The sequence below is a fragment of the Sceloporus occidentalis genome, unplaced genomic scaffold (genome assembly GCF_023333645.1).
Source record: "Sceloporus occidentalis isolate IW3139 unplaced genomic scaffold, rSceOcc1.0.p SCAF_1, whole genome shotgun sequence".
Classification (NCBI taxonomy): Eukaryota; Metazoa; Chordata; class Lepidosauria; order Squamata; family Phrynosomatidae; genus Sceloporus; species Sceloporus occidentalis.
Window position 1 is genome coordinate 270,941,674 of NW_028316981.1, and position 25,723 is coordinate 270,967,396.

Sequence of the window (25,723 nt, forward strand, 5' to 3'; positions counted from 1 at the left end):
TAGATTCTTTTTTCTTTTAACTTTTTTTTCCCCAATCAGGTTCTGCTAGTGGTGTTTATATTATTGTGGGGTATAAATACCCGATTGTTATAGATTAGCTTCATGGTTTACCCAAATTTTGGAAATCTATTTTGAAGTGTTATACAATTGCTATATTGATGTTTCAAATATCCTTTTTTGGCAATATAGGAAAACAATGGTGTAAAAATGGCTTGTTTATATTACATTTATAGTAATACATCATGTTTCCTACCTTGAAAACCAAAAGGAAGGCTGTTCTAGAAACCATTGCTGAATAATGTTGCTATTGTTGTGGAAATGTTTAGGTATATTAAGGACGGTAGACCAATTTCTGAGAACACAGCTGTATTTTATCAACAATATAACTTAACATTTTAAAACACGATTAAATATCCTTTTTCTTTTGGAAAAAAACCGTCTGGTGGCTTGTTTTCCATTATGTCAACAAAGCACGCATTTATATACACTGTATATACATTAGGTGAGAACATATCCATATATACATGGTGACATACAAAACCTTTCCTTAACATGAAAATGAAATTTTACTGTGGTTCAAGGAGAAATGGTTTAAGTCCCTCTTTATCGGTCACAAAGGGCACGTAACAGGGTAAACATAGAATGCTGAAACATATCTGAGGTTTCAAAACAGAACCTTTTCCCTATATGTTTCCCTTATGGGGAAAATATTTTTTTTTTCTTGATTATCCTCCCAGTACGAGAACTGCATGGTTTATCTTGGTTTTGAACAGGTGCAACTGCGCCTTGCAAGGAAGATGTTCCTGCATTGCTCACACATTGCACGGTTCCAATGCAGCCTTCATTTTCTGGGGGATCAGTGACTGCAACAACATTCTGAACATCCCTGTTGATGTTCTCTACTGTGTTGTCACCATCTCTAATTTCACTACTAGGAGTGACAGGACAACCATCAGGAGCATAAGCAGGAGGAAGTTCATCAAAGAGTTCAGGGGAATTGTTCCCTTGACATTTCCCACCAAAATCTGATGTGGATGGTTGCTCCTGGAAATCTGTAAAGACAGCTGGGCCTGGTGTTGAAGGAGGAATATCACACGGAGATGCCCTGAATGATGTGTGCATAGTTCCTTGGGCAACAGTATCATGTTGCCCCGTTGGAAGTGCACATTCATGATCTACTTTCCTCCGGTACAGTTCAGTCATGGTCTCCATGTACTGCAACATTCTCTGTCTGTCCTGTGCACTTCTCCTTACATCTTCCTCCATAATATGTACAAGTTCCATTTCTGTCCTCCTACAGTCTTTCATGCTGTCGTGTACAATTTCCATGAACCGTTCCTGTGTTCTCCGGGTAAGTTGGGCCTCTCGACTTGCACTCTGCATTATAGTGCGCGCAATATGTTCTCCTCTTCTGGCGCGACGATTCCTGTTCCTGTTTGAACGCAGTCTTGTTCCAGGAGACAGCAATACATTGGGTGGTTCGTCCTCTGGATCGTTAGGTACTGAAATTTAAAAATTAGTGAAAATAGATTAAGCCCACAGGAAGGAAATTTATTTCTAATGGTAGCATCATGTAAAGGGTTGTAGACAAAGAATTTTCTTAGAAAAGCAGATGCTACCTACCATTGCTTGTACCGCTTGTATCATCTGCACGTCTTTCCAAGTCACCCAATTGTTCTCCAGTCGCACCTTCAAAGTGGAGCATTAAACACCAACGTTATTTCTTTTGAACACATATACAGGTTCACAATATTTATGAAGAAAACAGAGATCCAGAAATTGACATAAATTTATATATGACTACCTGCTATTTGCGTAGGTCCACTTTCCAAAATTGTGACAGGTATCGTAATGACTGTGTCATCGAGACAAGTGTCATCAGAATCTGAAAAATGCAAGGGGAAAAAAAGAGTAAAGCCTTTGTCTTTTTAACAAAATAATGTTGTCATGCACATAGCAGAAATCTTCAGGCATTACAGATGGGCAACTTGCCTTCATCACTGTCTTGTCTGGTAGTTGTTTCTTGGGTGCTTCCTTCGCCTGTGTTAGCCATGGAGGTGGATGCGGTTTCTTGATTCACATTTGTGGTTTCACCCTCCCTTTCAAAATCAAGACTTCGGGATAACCTGTTAGGGGTGATGCTAACATCCCCATGAAAGATTTCCTCTAGTTCCCTATAAAAGGGACATGTAATAGGGTTGCTTCCACTTCTCTGATTGTGTTTCACAACCTTTCTGTACTCAAATCTCAATTTTTTTGATTTAGATCTGCATTCCTCGGCAGATCTGACATGGTTCCTCTTTGCCATTTCATCAGATACAACTTTAAATTTATCCAAATTTCTGTAATTCTTTTTTAATTTGGACTGCAATTTTTGTTCTTTCCATATCTCCAATAAGGCCAAAACTTCATTGGCACTCCACACCCTCCCCCTTGCTTGTGCGGAGGCACTGCTTTCGGTCACTGCATGGCTATCCATGGCTTTCCTAATTACAGAAAGTATAAAATAATACTGTCTGCAATTTAATTATATAGGCTGTGAAATAAACTTCTGCGTTAGCACTTAGCTGCTGATGCTGGCTCTCTGCACTCCCAAACTCCCGGCACTGCAGTAAAAGCACTAGAGGGCGCAAGTCTAGTTTTGGCGCCAAGAATCCCTGCACAGTGATGACGTTGCAAATCCCTCTTCCCGCTGGACTTTTCGGAGTGGCCGAAGTTATTGGGAAGCAGTGATGGCGCGTAGGAAGGGATCCAAATGGGTCAATAAGGAGATTGATCTGCTCCTGAGAAGTGTTAGGGGGAGCGGAAAATTAAAGACGCTCATGAGGTCCCGTTCTGTACCCATTCTTCCTGTGCATAGAGAGGTAGCAGAGCAATTAAAAATGCATGGCTACAACCGCACCGCCGAAGAGGTGTACAGGAAGTTCAAAATGACGCGTGAAAAATTTTTGGCCAGTCTAAATAGTTTTGGGCCATCACCCCCCAAAGAAAAACAACCACCCTTTTTCCCCCTAATGAAAGAGCTGTGGCTTATGGCGGGGAACCATGGCTCCCAGGAAAAAAATCCCTCGGGTAAGTTTGTAGCTTTACAAGTAAAGGCTCATTGTTGCATAGTATGCCATGGAATTCCTCCAGTGTTGTAGCCATAAGGAACAGTTGCTAAAGACAGTCACTATATCAATATCATATTAGGCTACTTCCCTTATCAGTTTCCAAAAGAAAAAAACACTACAATGGACTACCAGCCCTGAGGTCGCCATACTTTTCCAACATAGGAAGGGATAGATGGGTGTACATATGGAGGATAAATTTATTAGACAACAGCATTGCCACTCTGTTTTCTTACTTTTTTCTAACTGCAAAAAGATGGAGAAATTATGATGTCCTACATTTTTAGTTGTATTATCAACCTGCAGTTTTCCTAGAGTATTCTTACTATGATCAATGCACAATTTCTGATCTAGTTATCTCTTTGATTTTTTTATATTGATCAACATGCAGATACTATAGATGAACCTTGCTGTAGTGGAATCCAGTCGGGACCATCGGCAAGAGACATCTTGCCAGAACCCCAAACTCTTGTACCCAGCTACATAACTGAACTTCAACAGTCAGGTGAATTTAAATAAATATGCATTGTCTTTTTCAAAAGAGAGTGGTGGTCATATAAGGATTAAGGTTTATATTAATAACATACATCTATATACCGGAGAACTGAATATCACGAAAACTTTACTTTCAAGACAGTAAATAAAAAGAAATATATGAACATATTGTGTTAAACAGAGAATACATTGCAATAAACTGTCTTATTAAAAGCTTTTTGTATATATCTTTTGTCTGTACAGTGCAATCTTCCTTGAAAACGCAGGAAAACATCAATCGGAAAATTGTGGGAGTACTACAGAAAATGAATGGCAGATTAAAGAAAATCGAAAATATAATTGAATTGCATCTGCAGAAAACATCCAACACTTAATTGTATTCACACATGTTTTTATTACTGCATTGTTATTGAATACAAGTTTAGAGTTTGGACACAGTACTGTACTCTTAACGTAAGATGGCTGTTATTTTGTTTTCAAATAACATGCATCGATCGATGTTAACGAAGTTATGATTGTCCTTTTTTTAAAAAGGGTATTTCTGTTTTTTTTATAAAACCTTTTTTTGACTGGCATCCAAAGTTGCATATGGTACATATATGTTGTTCCAAGGGAACCAGACTTTATTTTTAACAAGTGTGAATCCCCAATTTCTGGGTAATCATTTGTTTGTTATTACAGATTTAGAAGATTGTTTTGTTGTATTGCGTCGCAGTGTAATAAACGCAGTTTGTAATTAATAACTCACATCTGTTGCCATGCTTAACAGTAGTGTCCTTTACTTCTATATAAAAATAGCTGTTCAGACTGGCAGATTGATAATTTCTTGAATACCATGCCACCAAGTACAGGAAATACACACTGCCAAGAGCATCAAAGGTACATAGTTTCATAAAGATAGAGGTAACATAACAACCTTAATCCAGATATCAAATTCGCTTAGCTGTGAAAAGCTAGCATTCCAAACAGTCAAGGTAGATGCAGGTATGACGTATTACCAGTAGGCCCCTGTAAAGTTAGCCCACATCATACTGCTTCTGTTTGACAGCCTTTACATGTACTTTGTGACCAAGAAGTGTCTTCATTCAAACAATCCCAAATGCATGGTAGAGTGGCCATACATGTTGTTTTATACATGCAAGTAGAAATTTTCTACAAAATAAAAATCATCCCAATTAAAAGCAATGGAAATACATTGCTGTGTAAACTTTCAGCACTTTGCAAATAAAGCTTAACAGTAATAATAGTAATAATATTCAGGCAGAGAGTATTGATATACATGTTTGCTTCATGATCCATCAGCAATGGTAAGTTTTGAGTGGCAAATTGTGCAGTACTATAAACAAATTCTAATATTAGTTAAATTCTGAATATGAAATAATTTCTCAAATGCATAACAGATTACAGATGAAAAAGAACATAATTCCTGAAATCCAGAAATGATCCCTTTTGTAAAATGCTGGAGGGAGAATAGTTCTTTGAAAATAAGTTTACCAGCCAGCAATGAAAACCATGGTCAACATTACACATAAACCCACTTCCTCAGATGTAATTTTGGCTTAGTTAACACTCTTCTTTGGGCTGCTCATGCTGTTCAAAGAACCAGATCCATTTGCATATTAGCCAGCATGCTGCCAATCCCCGGCACACCCTCCATGGATGCCTATAGTGTGTGAAACTCTGCCTTGCATGCATTTCTACATGGCCCCCACCCTTTCTCCCAAAATGGAAGAGACCTTCAGGGGACACTGGGGAGGGAAGGTTTTTTTTTCTATTTCTTTTCTTTTACCAGAATGTGAGGCGGGGAAGTTCCCCGCCTCTTTTTGTGCAGGCCGAAATATACTGTCATCCTTGTAGGTCACACAGTATCAGAACAGGATCATATTGGTCAGCGGTCTTCTGGCAGCCCATTAAAGCATCTCATGAGATGCTTTAATGCTGTTCCAGAATTCTGCCCGCTGCAGGCGACTCCTTTCTTTTCTGTGTCACCCACAAGGATAACAGCATACAGCGGCATGTCGAGCTCCCATGACAGGAGCCACGACTGAGCAATTTGGCATCAAGAGCAACCCAGACCCCACACATTTCCACTGTCTTTCGTGTCATGGCGAGTATCGCCGTTCCTTGCTCTATGACATCTCTTTCTATATGGTCGATCCTATACCGTTTGTCCTGCTGCCCACAACCCGCTCCTTTTGCTGTTATGAGCTCGTTTTGTCCAAAATTTAAAGCTAATTTGCATATATTTCCCAGCATTCCAGCACCCCTCATCCATTATGGCCTCCATGGCTTCAATACCCAAAACCCGGCCATCCAATAGTCTCCTTGCCTCCGTACATGTGACCCCAAACAACCAATCCCCAGTCTAAATTTGCCCCTAAATGCCTCCCTTTCCTCTGTCAATCATCTGCAAGGGGAGGAGAAGCCCCAAAGCCGAGCTGGAAAAAGCCCAATCTGTCATAAGCACGCAGGGAGGCCAGCCCCAAATCCTCAGAGCCCGACAGAGGTTTTAAAAAGACAAAAAACTGAGAAACCTCCAGGTTCCCCCCCCCTCGGAATATTTCCCCCCTTTTCCTAGTGCTGCCCTCGGTGTCGCTGCATCCGCGGACCCCAGATGTCCTTTAAACCCCAGCCCCCGGATATCATGGTGTATTGTGCATACACACAACAGAGATGGGTCACTTACACAACTCCAGAGATAAATATGTCTAGACACATTGCAATATGCTGGCGACAGAAGTCACTCTGTGACAATTCCGGAGACACTTGTATCCTCTGCTTTTGCGACTCGGTAACAGTTTGCAAACATGCAACCTGTGATAGTTAGTGCTATGCATTATGTCTATGTAATATCTCCATTTCTGCTTTTTTGTACCCGTGCACAGAAAAAAAACCTCACACACGTGTGTGTATGCAGAGAATAGGATAAAATCCTTTTGTCAAAGACGGGGGCACGTCATACATGGGAGAGCAAAGAAAAAATTAGTACGCTCTAGGACTTTGGAGGACTAAAAGGGAAGGGCATTCTTTCAGCCAATCAGGAGACGGAGGAATGCGAGAACGGATTTGAGAACACATAAGAATACCGCACACACCTCTGTTGGAACGTTCTCATCCCGTTCCAGCTCTCTGGGAACACATTCATATCTGTACCCTCCTGGAACACATTTGGAACGCATTTAAGCGTTCTGAGAACCCGATTGGAACACATACTGTGCGGTATACTCAAATGCGTTCCGTTCTCATCACGTGATGAGAACGGTCTCAGAACGCAGTGCGATAAACTTCTTAATTAATTAAAAATCTGGTTTGGTTTGTTGTACCATATCCATTCATTAAGTGGCAGGCACCATGGTCTGCAGGAGTAAGAGGAGCCCCCACAAGATGTCTCCTCAAGAGTAGGAATCTCTAGTACAGACAGATAAAATTGATAACTGGATTTTCTCTGCACTGAGAATGGGGAGAAGAAAGCTAATGTGTGAGTGTCTGAGACAGGGTGAGAGAGGCAGGGAAGCTGAAGTAAAAAAGAAGGAAGTGGTGGGGTTAAATGTCTCCTATTAGACTCACTTTATCTTTTAAGCTACAGTCCATCTTAGATCCACTTAAACAGCAACAAGCCCTGTTGAACTCTATGAAGTATTTACATCTGAGCAGACATGCATATATTTACACTATTAATATTTTTTAAATTAATTAATTGGAGGTTTTTTTGGTCAAATGTGGAAAGCCTTCTGCAGTTGTTCAGGTCCTCGGGCCTATATCTGAAAACAGAAGCTGCAGATGTTAAAGACACAGGAGTTCTGTGAGGGGGGAATATGGTAAAGGAAATAACATATGTGTGCATGTATGCGCACTTTCAAGTTACCTGTCACCTTATGGTGATCTCATGAACTGACAGTCTCCCATCCAATTATTAACCAGGCCTGATCTAGCTTAGCTTCCACGATCAGACAGAAACTTATGCTTTTAGATAGTTAAAAGGCACAAAACCACCTTGGTCTGTAGCTTGTATTGCATTCAAGTAATCTAAGAAAACCAAACTTATCTATAAAACAAATTTAAAAGCAGTACATCCAATTACGAACAACACTGCTGTCATTTTAGCACCAAATAAAAACACAACTGTTTACTAAAGCTTTGGGGGCATGATTATCTTGTCCAAATCTGTATGTGAGTGCTTTTAAATTGTTTTAATAGCTTTTAATCTGTCTCTTTCTAAGTGTTAAATGATTTAATGTTCATTTAGCCTTTAAATTATTCTTTCTGTTTTAAATTGTTCTCAGTTGTTCAAATTGTACTATCCTGAGATGCTCAGATATATGGCAGGATATAAAAGTAGGCGTTATGACAATGAAGAGCAGAGGAAAATATGGCATGCAGAGACAGTCTTATTATTATGCTAGAAAGGAGGACCAGAGAGTGTTGGTTACCTCCAAGCTGTTCCCCACTTCGGATAGTCTGAGTAGCCTTGGCAACAGGCTTCCTGGGGCTTCTGCTCAGTGCCAGGCTGGTGAATGGAAAAACATCCTTGTTCCAGGACTTGATCCTGGATGAGAATGCTGACCAGGCTTCTATCGCAGAAATCTGGCTGGGAAGAAAGGTGGAATAGAGAGAAAGAAAAGAAGGCAATAGAAAATGCACCTAGTTAGTCATAAGAGGTATCTAACATCTCTCATGAAAACTCTCAATCCTACTCCCTTCACCCTTTATTATGTTTCCCACCCAGTTTTCCTTCAGTGAGTCACACATCTTTTTTGTAATGTTGGAACTAATCATGTGGAGCTAAAATATTACGTTCTCCCTATACTCAGCAGTTTGTCCCATTAAATTTTATAAGATTTACTCCTGTGCAAGTAGATATAGGAAGGTTGCATAATTTTCCTATAACTGCATTTTCCTTCAATGATAAGAATGTGTAAGCAGGAGGGTATAGAGTTTGTTTCAGAGAACCAGCCAGGACAGGTTGGCAGTGTACATGTTTTGGACTGCTTTAATGATAATATGTCCATCAGTTCCTGGAATACTTCGATTCCATCCTGAATCTTTGTTACAAACATATCACCTGTGTCCTGTGAAAAAAACAGACAACAAAATATATGACTGAAAATAATCTATTTCATTAACCTTACTTTACATGGTTATGAGATTTCAACAAACAAATTCTAAGGTAAGAGAGGATCAGAGAATACTGAGCTTGTTAGATACCTTATATTTTAAGCAGGAGATGCCATGGACTGAACATGATATCCCTGGCTTCTGCATACAAAACACGTGCTCTACCACTGATCTTTACATCCCACGCTTCTTGTTTGGGAGTGGAAAGACAGTGAGGATGCAGAAATAACTGTGCAGAAAATTGTTCTGTGTATACTCAAAGATACGCTAAACACTTATGTTGAAGAACTTGTCATCACTGATTCACTGACTGATCTTTGCAACCAGCCACTTCTACTGCATTTTCAAACGATCAGTGTCCTCTAGTTGAAGTAATTGCATCATTTTCTACTAACCTTTAACATCAGTCCTTATTAATCTTATACCAACAAGGATGAATCAATAATATATGTGTTGGCAAGGGTAGGAGAAATAAAAGATGCAGATCAGTGAGAAAACTCACTTGAACTTGTTATAGGTTTAGGTCAGCTTTCCCTAACATGACAATTTCCTATTGTCTTTGGCTCTCAGGCAGTATATTATAATCCAAATACCAATAGTCTTTTCTTTCCATAAGAGAAGAGCAGATCCCTTCAATGTATGCAGCCTTCATTCACAGAGCAAAACACCGGATGAAAGAGCCAACAGCAGCAACTACAGTAATAAGAAACCCCATGTTTTAGTTTAGTGGTCACTACAAATATGCAGGCTTATTTTAGGAGATTATTGAATGCCAAATCCGTGCTGGGATAGGTGCGGGTTGCAACTGTCATCGATGGATCTTAACTCACTGTCCTGTGCCCAGGCACAGGTAGCCCATATCCAATCCAGGCTTCTCCAGCAGTTTGTCAAGAATGAGATTTTCCTGTTCTTGAAAAGCTGCCAGAGAAGCCTGGATTGGATATGGGTTGCCTACTGCCTGGGTACAGGGCAGTGTTATAAGATCTGTCAGTGATGGTTACAACCCGCGTTTATCCTGGCACAGATTTGGCATGTGATAATCTCCATTTACAGTGGATCCTTCCTTTATGCAGGGGATCCATTTCAGATTCCCCCCCCCCCCCGGTCAAGTGAATTCTACGCATGCTCAACCCCCATTTAGATTAATGAGGATTGATTAAATCTCCAGTATGCAGTGCGGTGCAGCTCATGTGCCACGGGCATGCATGCCTTTCATCTAAATGGAGCTTCCCATCCACATGACCTCAAGTCTGCATATGGGAACCCTGCATATGGGATGGGCAGACTGTAATCATAGAGTTGAAAGAGACCACAAGAGCCTTGATGCCTGTACTGCAGCCACTCACTTACAAACCACAAGATTGTGAGTTCAATACCAGCTGGGGTTCAGGGTTGAATCGCCCCTTACCTAGCCTCATTCATCCAGCCTCCTGCCTAGAATCTGCAACCCCCATTCCTTACTTTGGCAGCCCAGCCCAGATGAAACAGTCCAGTTCTAAGACTTTCAGCACTGACTTTGGCTACCCAAACATTTGTTCTATTTGCTTTATAGATATAAACCCTTCCTGGGTTTTGTATCAATGTGAGATATTAGCACACAATCCCAGGACAAATCTTATCATGGCTGGGAATCCTTGCCATCATGAGATGGCCTGGAAGCTGGTTCCTGGTGTACTGAATTCACCTTCCCTGCAAATAACACTTGTGTGTGTGTGTGGGGGGGGGGGGGAGTATTTGCTGGTACAAGGTTGAGGAATGTAAAGCTTTCCTGGTATTGTTGCATTGCATCTCCCATCACCCTTCACAATAGTTGGCTAGCAATTATAAAAGTTGTCAATGAACAGTGCACATTCCCTACTCCTGTTTTAGTAGCACTCTGGGCAAGAAATTGCTCATATATGCACCATTCGTGATAGACCTTACAAAAGTAAATGGATTTTGGGAAAAAATATCAAAATAGATAGGTTTTGCTCATTGGTTCAGTGACTTATACATAGCTGGAAAGAGTTATTTGGTTGCAGTAGCGTTGGGGATCTATAGAAGGAAATGCTGTCAGTTGATAGAGCTCAGAAAGAAAATGGTTTGTAAAAGTAGAAGGCAAAATTTTACCTATAAAGCTGGAACCAGGGATTATATGACTTTATTAAAATTAAACTAACTACTCATAAATCATCTTTCATATAATGTTGGTAGGCTAATTTTTACCTTATCTTCCTTTAGAGCTGCTATCATAAGTTAGGGTTCATTTAACAAAATAATGAAATACAATTCCTATATCAATCCTAGAGGATAGTACTTTTTTCATTTACCCACTGATGGACTAAAATAGCAGCTGAAGGGAGTTTTAATCTACTAATTACATTGACTGATATGATGGGATCTCTGCTGAAATGTGCAAACTAATAACATTTCCCACACCTTTCAGAAATAGTCTGACAAACGACAGATAATGGAAACTTTATTAAGAAACAGAACTTAACTTTAGCTTTTTCCTCTTGGATAAGACTCATAGAGATATTTAGAAATCAAAGTACAGAAAAGCAAATTTGGCTATTGGAGCTGAGGCTACCCATTACTTTAACACTTTCTGATGCCACATCCTATCTCCAGGGATGAAACTACATGGGGCAGAAAACACAGCTTAGCCTTCAGCTCTAAACCTTACAAGGTACGTGATGCTGGCTCCTTCCCAGAGTAGCAACCTATTTCTTTTAATGCCCTAAGGTTTATGGCAGGGGTAGGCAGTCTTTTTGAGCCGGGGGCCAGGTTGCTGTCCCTCAGACAACTGGGGGGCCGAAGCCAAAAAATAAATAATTAAATAATTTTTTAAAAAATTAAATATATAAATAAACCAGGACAAATGTAGGACAAAATTTTCAAATGGAAGACACTTTTTTTTAAAAAAAGGAGGACAACCAAAAAAATTTGCTGATTTTTAAAAAAATGTTAATATAAATGCATGTTTCTGAGGCTTCTATAGACAATTGCCCCCCAAAGGCCCCGGTGGCAATCGGCGGCAGGACCAGGCTGGGGCCGGTCCCAAGGCCTCGCCGGGCCGCATCCGGCCCACGGGCCGCAGGTTGCCTACCCCTGGTCTATGGCATGGACTAAAACTACAGCCAGCCCTCTGTTGTCACGGGGGATCCATTCTGGACGCCCTGCAAGAATGGAAATTTGCAGATATTCAAGCTGTATAGGCTTGAATGGGGGCACGTCCCCCATTTTAACCCCCTCTGTTTGCTCCTTGCGAGTAAACAAGGGTTGCAGATCTGAAGTCTGTGCAAACGGAGGGGCAATTGTAGTTCACTTTAAATTGGATGTTGTTGTTGTTGTTGTTTTTGTTGTTTTTTAATCAAAACTCTCAAGTGTTATGTTTTTGTTTTTCTTTGCTTTTTGGAAGGCACTACTATTTGGTGAGTATCATCACTTGATTTCTCTTTGGGGTTGATTCAAGAAAAAAGCATGTCATCTGAGGCAACAACTAATGCAAGGAAAATTAGCATGGGATGAACAACAACTACAATGATTTCAGGCTGCCATTGATTACATTCTTGGCACTGTCTCAAGTAAGCCCCCAAGTAAACATATTGGGCCCACCCTATTAATGAGACTTCATTTCAGAATTATGAGGCTTATGATTTGACAAGAGGGCAATTCCACATATACAATGACCCAACTGCCTGATTACACATCCAGCACTTGTTATCCTTTGTTTTATATATTTTGCAATTTTTACTGGGGTCAGGTACCAGCATTGAGCCATTTTAAAGTAATTTTCTTTTAGAACTTGGCATCCTGAAAATTCTTGAGTTTTCTTCCTTGAATGTTCCCAGCTTTCTATGTCTAGTTGTCTTCCAATATCAACACACCATTTCAACATTGGAGTTTATTGCATGGACATTTAACCCAACTGCACCCTAATGGGATGCAGCCAGGATGCGGGATGCAGCCGGAAATTATTGCACATAATTCACCACCAATTCCGCTGGCCGGGTCTGGCTGCATCCTGGCTCCCAAACGTGCTTTGGTGGCTGCTTTTAAAAGCCGGGAGCTTTCTGACTTGGAAAAGCAGCCACCAAAGTGTGCCTGGGAGCTGGGATGCAGCCAGGCTGTACTTGACCAAAGGAATCGGCGGCAAATTACGTGCGATAATTCCCACATGCATCCTGTGATCCGCCTGCATCCCGTTAGGGTGCAGTTGTGTTAAATGTCTATGTGATAACCTCCATTGTCTTTTTGATTACATTTTGCTCTAATTCTCTTGCCAGAAATCATTTGTATAGTTTGGATGTTAAGCTTCTCTCCCTGTTTTTTTAACACTTTATCTAATTCATTTTCTTCTTCTTAAAAGCCTTCCAATTTATGGTCATTTTTGAATCTCTCTAATAGCTGTTTATCTGGAAGCCAATGTAGTTTAACATCTTGTTCTTTTATTTCTTCCAGAGGTTTCAACATTTAGTTCCTGGTTGCTACCTTATCAAGATATCTTTATACGTCAGCCGCAGATTTACTGTTCACCATCTTCCATAAAAAGCTTCATGGGGAGAAATCCATAAAGGATTTTTGCTATAAAATTTATTATTTTGTTGAGTCCAATTTCTTAATAATGCTTTTCTAAGATAATGACCTTCAATTTCATTCTGTATTTTTGTTTTTCCATACCACACGTAGGCATGCCATCTTAATGTTAAATTGAAGCTTTATAGCCTTAAAGTCCTTTCATTTATCAAAACCTATCCAATCAATAATTCATGTAGGTGTGTCTGAAAATCATACTGAATAAATCATACTGGAAAAAGAAATTCCATGATAATACATTGAAGAAAATTACTGTAAAAAGAAATGTTACAACTGATATAGATAAGAGTAAGAGTTTTTAAGGCAGGTGACGGGGTGCTGTTATATTGTTTTTATGTATTTTAAGCATTTTAATCTTTTAAGTTTGATTTTAGTATTGAATTTGTTATAATTATTGTAGTAATTTAATTTAATTTCAATATACTATTTTTGTATGTTTTTAACTGTATGGTGTTTTTTTAATGTTGAGTCCCAGCCTTGGGAGGAGGGCAGGATATAAATAAATAAATAAATAAATAAATAAATAAATAAGGGTTAAATAACAACTTGGTCAAGAGCACAAAAAACTCTAAAAATAACAAACCAGCAAAACTATGTAAAAGTAAATTTTGTAATCTGAAGTCAATGAAAGTAATTGAAAGGATGTTTTTTTTTACAAACTGGATAAACAAATGACAGTGCTACTGTAAATTTGTACAAATAATAACTGATTTAGGTTGAACTGTTTGTTACAGATCAACAGTAATAATCTTTTTTGGAATTCTATATGAAATAGTTTGTTTTGTTTTGTGTTATAAATAAAGTGTGTGTGTATATATCTATCTATATATCTCTATCTATCTATCTATCTATCTATCTATCTATCTATCTATCTATAGAGAGAGTTGGGTTGGGTCTAGATAACCCATTCTATCCATTTCATCGATTTCATAAGTTCATAAGCGATGTGTGTCATGTAAACACAGCCTGAAACTATGCCATTTTCCCCATATGTTTTGGGTCTTTTGCACAACAGAAACACTATAATCACTCTCCTTTGAAAAGTACTTGGTTTATTTAATAATCATCATCATCATCATCATCATCATCATCATCAGGCCTGTGGGAATACATTTCTTGGGTAGTACCAGGTGTTCACTGGAAATATATTGGGACAAACAACAAATAAGATCAGTTTGTACAGGAAGAAAACCCAGCATTCCTATACATCTAGAGGAGCCATCTCTTCTGTTCTTTGATGTACCAGCGTACATCATTTTAAAGAGAAATTAAATCCAAGTTACACAATTCTGTTGTCTTTAACTGACAAAGACAATGTTTAAATAACTATGCTTGCTTTTTGGTTTATTTAAACAAAGCTTCTATGGGGATGACATCTCCTCTCTGTTGTTAGGTATTTTCAGAAAAGTCAGAATACTAGTGGGATTACATTGATCATGTAATTTAGCAAGCTTTTGATCACCATTTTTGCTTCTTCTTTTTTTAAAGAGAGATATCTGCTCTTGAGTTGGCACAGCAACTCAGGTTCAAATCTTCCCTCTTTCCATTTCCATTCTTATGTCCATCTGGAGCATCATCCTAGAACTATCGTTCCTTGACAATAACATTAAAAAGACCTATGTAGGCTTTGTAAGTTTCCCTGGTCATTCGCAAATGAATACATTTAACAAATAGCAAGTCTGCAAGATACACATCAACAGATCAGCAAAACAACACCTTTTGTTCTAATTACCTTTATTATAAAGATGTTTCTTGTGGACAAAAAAAAATTATCAAGTCCAATATATTAGAAAATAATCAGTTCCTGGATCAAAGAAGCAAAGCAAAGCAGTGCAAACCTGGCACCTGAACTCCCAACAGGAATCAATATCAGAAATGATCTTAAGTGAAGATAAAGTATGTATTAAGGAAACTACATGTCTGATAAAGAAATATGGGGTCCAGTGGTGAAAGGTACATGACTGGGATGAAAGATAGCAGGAAGGGAGAGGAGTTGGGGAAGTGAAATCAGATCTAAGGATATCTATCTGTAGGCCAGGAACCAACAGCTCAAGTCAGAGAAGACAAGGGAAACACACCAGGAAACCATAATTACCTGTTCATAGGTCTACAGCCTACTGCAGGCGCATAGCTACTTATGTTGCAAAACTTGCACTGGTAGTTCAAGGTTTAAAAGGTTAAAGAGAAATATAAGTAAACCTTGAAAGTCTTCTCCGCCCTCTCCACCCATAAAAGCCTAAGATCAACCAAGTAGTAGAAAACCAGCTTCTCTTGTTGTGACTTTCTCCCAGCTTTATGCTATTTCACATGTTCATAGCCTTTGTGGTAGTGGAATAAATATTTACCATTTGAAAAACTGGGGGAGGGGGAAATCACAGAGCAATTTGCATGGTAATTTTCACAGGAAGTTAGGAACCAGTCAAGCTTGCATTCATGACCTCCCTCATTTTGACACATGATCATCATTTTCTCTCCTGGGTCTTGAAGTTCTTTTCGAGTAGACTGCCCTTTAATAATGGTGTGTGCACTCTAGCTTTAAATTGCCTGTTATGCAAAATCCCGGGAACGAAAATAAAAAGCCAAGCAGGGAGTGCTAGGTGCTTGCAAACTATACGTTTCCCTGCAGGGTACATGTAAAAGGCATCTTATTAAATCACACCATAAATGACCCATATAGTCTAGTTTATTTTACAGCGTATAGGCATTGAGTCAAATAAATCAAAGAGAAACGAGGCAGTAATTGTTCCTCCATTCATATTATCAAAATAGGCAAGTAATGAAGGAACCATATGATGAAAGAGAATGTTGTTTTATTAGCAGAGAATGTGCTTTGTGTGAGTTTCTTTGGCAAACAGTTTTCCTTGTTTTATAGAAAACATTTGTCCTGCATTTTGAGTGCCATTTCATGTGTTTGAATTGATTGAACCTGTAAAGTGATTAAGGTGTCTCTTTGCCTTTTTAGTTACCTATCTCGGGTTACAAACATGAACATTAGAAATTAGAATTGAAGTGAAAACTGTGAAGAATACATCTAGTATATTTTTTCAGACCAGGAAAATGAAGATGAAAATTAAACACTATCAGTAACAACTGATACTTTCTGTAAATGATGCCAAGTTGCAACTTGTGTGGCAAAGGGATACATCATTATCTTGAGTTAAAGAGGAGCGGGTAACTACAAAGACCTGATACTCTTCCCTTTCAGAACCTCATTGACCAACAATTAGTACAAAAATGAGATTTTATGCTTTTATGGAGCAGTAAGCAAGAAACCAAGGGGTAGCTACCAGAAATAAAGTTAGCTGTATGAACTTCTTCATGTATATGTTTTGTTTTTGGTTTGGTTTGTGCATACATCTCCTATACTATTATATTTCGAATATGGGGAGATGGTTACCCAAACTGTGCACTGAATGTCCAGCTGTGAGATGCACCACAGTTTGCTAAATCTCTTAGAAGCGCTAGACCGGCCACATAAGATCACTTATCTTTTTAGTTCTGGAGAAGAATGGAGGTCATTAACCAAGTCGTACACTTCGGATAGCTTCAAAAAGCAGAATTAAATCTCATTGCTTTCAAAGTCTCTCTGACATTCATCAAGAAATGAGTTCCTGACTTTTCTCTCAATTCTGGGAACATTGGTAAGAGACCTCCAGGATAGCAGCAATGGGACGTCTGTTTGGTTTCTGAGCCTTTACATGAATCTTGCCACACCCTTCAGAGAGGCTCCAAAGTTCAGCGGACCTAACACAGTCTTCCTCTGGCAGAGAACATCCAGGGGCTTAAAAATGAAAGTAAACTCCCTGGATCAGGCCCTGACATTGCCTCATTATGGAGGCTTGATGTTTCAGCTTTTACTGAAAGATTTGGCACAGGCTTTTTCACTAATTTTTGCAAAGCAAAGGAATGTATTTATGTTACACAGAATAGCAATTTGATACTAATTTAACTGCCATGATTCCACATACAAAAAGCTGGACATTTGTACAGTAATTTGGTGAGATAGAGTGTTATCTGCCAGAGAGCTATAATACTTTTCTGGAGTGCATATTGAAGTTGTCTAATATGCTGATGACACCCAGATACGTTTCTCTATGTCTCAGGCTGCTTCAGTGACTAAGGAAGGCATCTCTCCTCTGAATGAACATCTTAAGTTGGTAATGGACTGGATGGGGGAAAACAGACTCAAGTTGAATCCTAGTAAGACAGAAGCATTCGCCATAGGGAACCCAAATCCGGGTTTGGAGATATATCAATCAGTCCTGGACAGGGTCACAGTTCCCTTAAAGGCCTGTGTCCACAGCTTGGGGTTGTTCCTGGATTTGTCACTCCAGTTGTCATCACAGATAATAATAATAATAATAATAATAATAGGTTTTATTTATATACCGCCCAATCACTGGGAATCCGAGCGGTTTACAATAGAGGGGATAACAGACAGTTCCCTGCCCACAGGCTTACAATCTAAAGACACGACACAAAAGGAGAAGGGAATGGTGAGGGGGGGAGAGGATCAGGTCCAGCATTCTTCTCTCCTTCTGAGGCCTGGACCAAGGCAGATGGACCGGAGGGAGGGCTCTTCTTCTTCAGGCTAGCCCCTGATGGAACTGGGCCAGCCTACTCTCTCCCTCAGAGGCCGAAAGATGACAGTTAGGGAGGGAGGAGCCTCTTTCTTCAGGCTAGCCCGATGGCACTGGGCCAGCCCTCTCTCTCCCTCAGAGGCCGAAAGATGACAGTTAGGGAGGGAGGAGCCTCTCTCTTCAGGCTAGCCCGATGGCACTGGGCCAGCCTTCTCTCTCCCTCAGAGGCCGAAAGATGACAGTTAGGGAGGGAGGAGCCTCTTTCTTCAGGCCAGCCCTCTCTCTCCCTCAGAGGCTGAAAGATGACAGTTAGGGAGGGAGGAGCCTCTCTCTTCAGGCTAGCCCTTGATGGTACTGGACCAGCCTTCTCTCTCCCTCAGAGGCCGAAAGATGACAGTTAGGGAGGGAGGAGCCTCTCTCTTCAGGCTAGCCCAATGGCACTGGGCCAGCCTTCTCTCTCCCTCAGAGGCCGAAAGATGACAGTTAGGGAGGGAGGAGCATAGATGTGATGGCCAGGAGTGCCTGTTATCAGCTTCGGTTGATATGCCAGCTGTGACCCTACTTGGAGCCAGGGGACCTAGAAATGGTGGTACACACGCCGGTAACCTCTTGTCTCCATTTCTGCAATGCGTTGTGTGTGGGGCTACCCTTGTGCCAAGTTTGGAAGCTTCAACTGGTGCAAAATATGGCAGCCAGATTAGTCACTGATAAATCCAGATCGGACCATATAACACCTATCCTAAAATCTCTCCACTGGCTGCCAATTAGCTTCTGGGTGCAGTACAAGGTGTTGGTTATTACCTTTAAAGCCCTACATGGCTTGGGTCCAGCTTACTCGTGGGAGCACCTCCTTCCATACAATCCACCCCGCACTCTGAGGTCCTCTGGGAAGAACCTACTATGGCCAAAGAAGACCAGGTTGGTTGCTGTTTCCCAGAGGACCTTTTCATCAGCCGCTCCAAAACTGTGGAACGACCTACTGGAGGAGATCCGTCAGATTACCATCCTTGACGCCTTCAAGAAGGCAGTCAAGGCAGATCTCTTCCAGCAGGCCTTCCCTGACTGACCGACCTCCAAAAATAAAAGATAATCCTGTCTGCCCAAAGCTAGTTTTATTATCTGCCTATCCTTTAACTGTTGTAATTAATTTTAACTTTAATTTGTAATTTGATTGTTTTTTCTTGAATTTCTAATTAAGTGTTATTTTTTATGTTGGTGATGGGTTGCGGACTGTGAATATTTCATGATTTACTGTATTTGTATTTTTACTATTTCTATTCTAACCCACCTCGATCCATAGGGAGATGCAGGCTAATAATAATTATAATAATTGTTATTATTAGTAGCCCTGGTGGCGCAGTGGTTAAATGCCTGTACTGCAGCCATTCACTCAAAACCACAAGGTTGTGAGTTCAAGACCAGCAAAAGGGCCCAAGCTCGACTCAGGCTTGCATCCTTCCGAGGTCGCTAAAATGAGTACCCAGACTGTCGGGGGCAAATTAGCTTACTTGCTGTTCACCGCTATGATCTTTGGAATAGCGGTATATAAATAAAACAAATTATTATTAGTAGTAGTAGTAGTAGAGAAGTGCAAGTACCTCACTAAGCTAAAAATCCTAGGATTCCATAGGATGGGGCTATGGCAATTGTCATGATATCAGTCTTCTACAAATGTTGTGCTGCTCCATTCTGTGTTCAGTTGAACTTGGTTACTGTGGCCCACATGACTAAGACCCACATGACTAAGACCCCTAAGGTTTTCCAATCCTACAAAGCAGTAAACTATCTTCAGTCATTATTTTTCCCATGTACATTTGAGGTGGTATTGAATGTTCCCAGGGTTAGACTTTCTGAAAGCCTGACCAGAGACAAGAAGAGAAGTTTTGTCCCATCTACTGTTTTTATACTAGGAGGTGGTTGTGCGTTTTGGAATTTATTTGCCAGTGCTGGCTGCAGGCAAGCTTATATTAAATCTTTATGTTGCTGCTGCCACCTGTCTCAGCAATTGCATTTCTACTGGTATTGTTAAAAAAAAATCCTATGAGATTATAGTGCAGGTTATTTCTTCCTTTCACAAACTGACTTGTGTGCTGTTGCTGCAGAAGGGCAATACATTTCATTGTAGTGTTTCATTATGCGGTATCAAAATGAGATGTTTCCAGCTCTATGTTACTGTTGCCAGCTGTGCACCATCCTGGCCTGTTTCGTCCTTTTATTCCTTAGCTCATTTGATCTCATTGGGAGCTCTGCAAAGAACTTTGCACTAAACTAATTAACTTCCCCACTGTGAGGAAGGAAAACAAAACAAAAATAAGAACAAGTAGCTATCACCAGGTCTTTCCAAACAAAGAAAACCTGAAAAACTGTATATTAGGTCTCTAGAACTTGTGCCGTCTGAAGGTGAACATACGTTCAGTTATATCCCACCTGGACATCAATAAATTTCCTGTTTTTTGCAGCCCAACTGAGACTGCAAGATAGGTTGGCCAGTTATAGATCCCACACAGAGGACAAAAGAGGTTGCAAACTGGTATACAACCTACATATGTTATTTTATATGTGCAGTGCACATTTCGAAATAGAAGATGACTGTAATTTAAACAGGAATACAGTATTTGTTCTAAGTAGGTCACTTGTGCAGCTCTTCAAGTAAGCTTTCCAGGTTTTAAATACTGATGAGCAACTTCAGGGACCCTGATGCCCCTTATGTTTTGTTGTTTTTAAAATTATTTTAAAATGAAACTTGGGCTAGACCGCTTTTTAAATTAATCACTATCCCAGACTTCAGGGTTTACTATATAATTAGGCAGAATGAGACAGCTGCTTTGGGCAATGGAAGCTGGGAAATGGGAGCAAGGTTTTGGAAGAGGGAGCTGTCATACACTGCAACATTTCACAGATGAACACTGGGACATATGTGGCCAAGCAATAGCAAGGTGTGGCCTGGCAACAAAAGGGCATTATTAATGAGTAAGAAGAACACAGAAAACTATTATTTTATGAAAAGAATCTCTGCAATTTATGTACTGAGTTTACATGATCCTTTTTTTTTTTTGGGGGGGGGGGAGGACTCTAAATGATCTAATGGGAACAGCATGAATGTGGCCCATCCTTTCCTCTCCTTCCTGCTGTGTTATTTGGGCATATACTACTTTTATGCTTTAAACTCATATTGCAATAACTGAAGTAAGGTGAGGATGAAGAGGGGAAAGGTAGGAGGAGAAAAAAACAGGTCATTTAAAAATAGCAGAGAATGTGGGATGGCAGAGGAACATCCCTCAGAGACTGGGACAGCAATGGGGTATGAACCGTGTATCACACAGCCTGCCCTTACTCTGTAAATTGGTCAATGCCTTTTGTTGTAGTGAAGAATAATAGCTGGAATTCATGATCACAGTTACAAATATGAAACCTAGACTTACGCATTTGTAAATGGTTTGTATGTATGATCCCTGCATATTCAATAATGTAGGGAATATGATAGGGATCATACAAGCAATTCCTCCAGTCTTGATTTATCAGGCAGCAGCCACTGGGAGCAATGAGGGCCTGTCCTCCTGTCCATTGGAGTGCAGCAGATAGATGTTTCTATTCTTTCCGCAAGGAATTTCTGGTCTTACAGTGAGAAGTAGAATTCCTGTCACCATTACTTCTCACACTGGAGATTACTCTCAAGAGGGAAGTGGAAATGTCAGCCTGCTACATCAACAGAAGAAAAGACTCTTGTTGCTTGCAACAGCAGCTGCCTGCTAAATCAGGATGGGGGTTGTCAGGCCAGGAGCCACTAATTAGTTATGCAACTAAGGTAGTTACATAACTAAGTAGTGCATATATAATTCCAGCCTGTGTTTCTTTGAATAGGTTGAAGAATAATTTAATTGCCATTTTAATTGGTTTTATATATAGAATGACAAGGGCATACCATCTTGTCCTTAACCTCAGGCAAGAAAATGGGCCATCCCTGCATCATTCCCTAAGTAGGACACATGGTCACCTACTACAAGTACAGGATGCCTTTCAAGCTTGTGGTAGCCTATGACAAATATCCGGTAGATTATGTTCAGATTTGTGTGCCACAAATCATATAGACCTGATCAGCATCTTTGCTGTCTGCCTGTCTTCTGTCTTTTTAATCTAGAGTTTATTTGCAAGATGGAAAATGCAGCACTGGAAACTTAAATCAAAACTAGAAAGGCAAGGTCTCTGCTTTTATTTCAGTGTTATGGAATCAGCTACAGGGGCAAGGAAAACTCTTGAAGTTACGTTATATGGGGGGGGGGGGGAGATAGCAAAGAGGAGAAAAAATGGACCAGGATATTTGGGGGAGGGGGGGTTTAAAGATTGACAAATGTGCCCTATATGTCAAAGAGGGGGAAATTAAAGAGAGTAAGGGAAATGGGGAGTTACATGTGTCTTAAACACAAGACATAATCCTCAATAAAATATTCATTTAAAAATTTAAAAAGTTTTAAATTGCTCTGTGTAGACTATTCAGAGCTTATCATTATGAAACTTGGAAAGATCTTGCATCTGTATATTTGCTAAAGAAATATACCCCATTTCAAGAAGATCAAGATTTCAGCAAGCCTGCTTCAGTGTACCTTGGCTTGCATTTCTCCATCCACGTTGGAACACCCATCTATTATTATTATTTTTTGTGCTGGTTGGATGTGCCTTTGATATGAATGAAGTGTGGGTTTATATGTGAGGCTGTAGTATGTGGTTAGTTGCCAATGATTACAGCCAGCCTGGATTTACAGTCAGCGAAACCTATTTTAAGGTAATTTTCATTTCCTCCACCTCCACACCTAACTGTCAGAACTCTGTAGAATTTAATAGATGAATGTTCTATTAAATTATGAAAGTTCTCAGATGTCCCAAGGAAGGTTCAAATTACAGATTCTGGAGCTGGCAGCTAATGAATCAAAGTCATGATAGGTAAAATGTTTTGGAAACCTGTGGGGATGACAAGAGCTCTGAACACTGAGATATAATTATTAGTCTCACTTGTGACCATGAAGCAGCTTGTTGTGCATGCCTGAAAAGTCTCAAAAGATTTATATAGAAACAATTAAGGAATGATGTTTTATGAAATATCCCACCAGTCTGACATCTAAATTGTCCTTACATGTATTAGGGATTAAGAGGAAATTGTGCTTGTGTGCTGTTAATGTCCCAGATGTGCCTAGACTTTTCAAAAACACTTTGACTTTCAGTTAACTCCTACAATCAGGCAAATAGCCAGAATTGTGTATTTGGGATTGCAGAAGACATAAAATGAGACGTCCATCTCCCTGTAGTGACCTGTTTCAATACTTGTGTTCCAAACCAGCTAAATCTGGTATTATGGCTGCTGGCCAACCATTCCTTTTGTTAGATAGATTGCTGGTGAAAGGGTGAGAACAGTTGGCCAATATCTCTTCGTGAAAGCTGTTGCTCTTACATAGGTCTCTGGACAGAACTCCTAGAATCTCCTAGCCAATATGAGCAGCAGGGAGGCTGGAAAAAAGTATTATTTCCAGGAGCTTTTCCCGGTATGTCTGTTGAATATTTTGAAGGAGGCAATTATCAGGGCTTGAGCAGTTCATCCTTTATAGAAGTAAAAAGCAACCCATACGGACTAAATCCCACTAAATCAAATAGAATGACACCAACTAATTCCAAAAGAAATCTGAAGTACTCTATGCCCAGAACAGAATGCAGTATAGTATCCTTATCTGGAATTCCAAAATTCAAAATTATCCACACTGGTGGTTGAGATAGTGACACCTTTGCTTTGGCTCAAGTATACACAACTTTGGTTTAAGTATACACAAATTTTCTTTCATGTACAAAATTACTAAAATATTATATATACAATTATCTTCAGTGTATGTGTATTTGGTGAACAGAAAACATAAACAAATTTCATATTTAGACTTGGGTCCCATCTCCAAGATATCTCTTTATGTATATGCAAATATCCCAAAACCAACCAACCAACCAACCAACCAGCCATTCAAAATTCTATACAGCTGTGGTCCCAATCATTTAAGATAAGGGAGACTTTACCTATATTCTAGAAGGGGCCTGAAAAACACAAGTCTTATGTACATTGACCTGGGAGAAAACAGTTTTAAACCTTATGTTTTTGTAATGTTATTAGACAGCCCTCAAACCAGTAATTTATGATGCTTAATTTTATATTAATTTATAAAACAAGAAATTTCCCATGTGTATAAACAGGCATATACATTTTCAGGGCAACCAGTATGATGTTGTTGCTGTGTGCCTTAAAGTCATTTCTGATATACAGCAACCCTAAGCTGAAGCTATCATGAGGTTTTCTTGGTAAGATTTGTTCACAGGGAATGTGTTTTTGCCTTCCCCTGGGGCTGAGAGAGTGCGACTTGCCCAAGGTCACCCAGTGGGTTATCATGGCCAAACAACAATCAAACCCTAGTCTAATGTTCAAACCAGGACTCACACTGGCTCTCAATATGATCTGTATGTCCTAGGAAATGCACACTGTCATTTACTAGATGCTAGTTAACCATGTGCAGCTTGTTCCTGTCCAAGTGACCTTTTCAAGGCTGAGTAGAGTGCTAAGTGTGCTAAATGAGTTGTGTTCCCTCATCTGGCATGACAGATGTTTGATTTTCTTGGCATTTGCAGGAATGCACAACCAATTACAACCAATACTGCCTATTCACTAGGAGTAAAGCAGGCACCTTGTTTTGTGCATTAACCATCATTTCAGTATGACAAACCTGGCAGTTGGTGTTGTTCTCACATAACTTTATCAATATTTGAGAAGCCATAAGCAGGGAAAATGTTTTTCTAGGAAAAGGTCACTCCTTCCTGAGTTGCTATGCTTCAGTTTCATCAGGATGATTTAAGATGGTTTTTGGAATCAGCATTCATCGCTAGTCATGAAAATAATAAATAAGCAGAATTCTCCCTGTGAACTGCACAGAAAATGAAGTGATTAGTTTAACTTTGGGTGCTAGCACAGATGATTACTTGTCCCCATGCTGGCTTCTTTCCCAGAAACAGAAAAGAAAAAATTACCTATTCTCATTTCTTCCTCTGTTTTTATTAGGTATACCAATTTTGACATACAGGATGCTGTGTCCTGAAAATTCATAGAGACATAAGGGGCCTCACAGCTCAGTGGAGGAACTCCAGCTAAAGCATCCCCAGCAGGTAGTTGTCTGGCATCTTTTTGAAGATGTCCAAGGAAGGAGACCTCACCACCACTCTAGGCACTTGATTCCACTGTCAAACTGCTCTTAGTGTGAGGAAATTCCTTCAGTGTTCAACTGAAGCCTATTCCCGGTAACTTTAAGCCATTTGACCTGATCCTACTCTCTGGGGCATCAGGCCTGCCCCCTCCTTCCTGTAACATCCCTTGATGCATTTAAAGAGAGCAATCATGCCACCTCTCAGTCTTCTCTTCCCCCAGCTGAACATGACCAGCTCCTTCAATTTTTCCTCACCTTTTGTTCTCGATACCTCTTATCATCCTCATTGCTCTTCTTTGAACCTGCTCCAACTTGTCCAATTTAAAATGAGGTGCCAGAAATGCATGCAGTACTTCAGATGAGGCCACCAGCACAGAATATAGTGGGACTATCAGTTCCCTTTACATGGAAACTATGCATTTATTCATGCAGGCTAAAATAGCAACTTGTGAGTAACAATAATCCCAAGGTTTGCATGTAGTACCGCTGAGCCATGTAACCTCCATCCTGTACCTGCGCATTTGGTAGCCAAAATGTAGAATTTTGCATTTGTTTCTACTGAATTTAATTTTATTATTTTCTGCTCAACTTTCTAGTTTATGTAGGCCTGTTTGCATTCTGT

At 39.9% G+C, this 25,723-nt stretch overlaps 1 protein-coding gene across 1 annotated transcript; it reads right to left on the bottom strand.

Annotated features, from left to right (window-relative positions):
* Positions 1 to 300: 300 nt before the first annotated feature.
* LOC149323864 (uncharacterized) lies at positions 301 to 2,523 on the bottom strand. The gene is made up of 2 exons (XM_089493594.1): positions 1,624 to 2,523; positions 301 to 1,502 (listed from the first exon to the last, which is right to left on the bottom strand). Exons 1-2 carry the CDS (start codon positions 1,703 to 1,705, stop codon positions 697 to 699), a joined length of 888 nt encoding a protein of 295 aa, XP_089349720.1. The 5' UTR covers positions 1,706 to 2,523; the 3' UTR covers positions 301 to 696.
* Positions 2,524 to 25,723: the final 23,200 nt, after the last annotated feature.

Bases quoted from the DNA above. Each gene is read 5' to 3' on its own strand.
- LOC149323864 (XM_089493594.1), bottom strand. From the start codon at position 1,705: ATGCTCCACTTTGAAGGTGCGACTGGAGAACAATTGGGTGACTTGGAA. The intron at 1,503-1,623 runs GTAGGTAGCATC...TTTAAATTTCAG, and splicing joins TACAAGCGGTACAAGCAATG to TACCTAACGATCCAGAGGAC.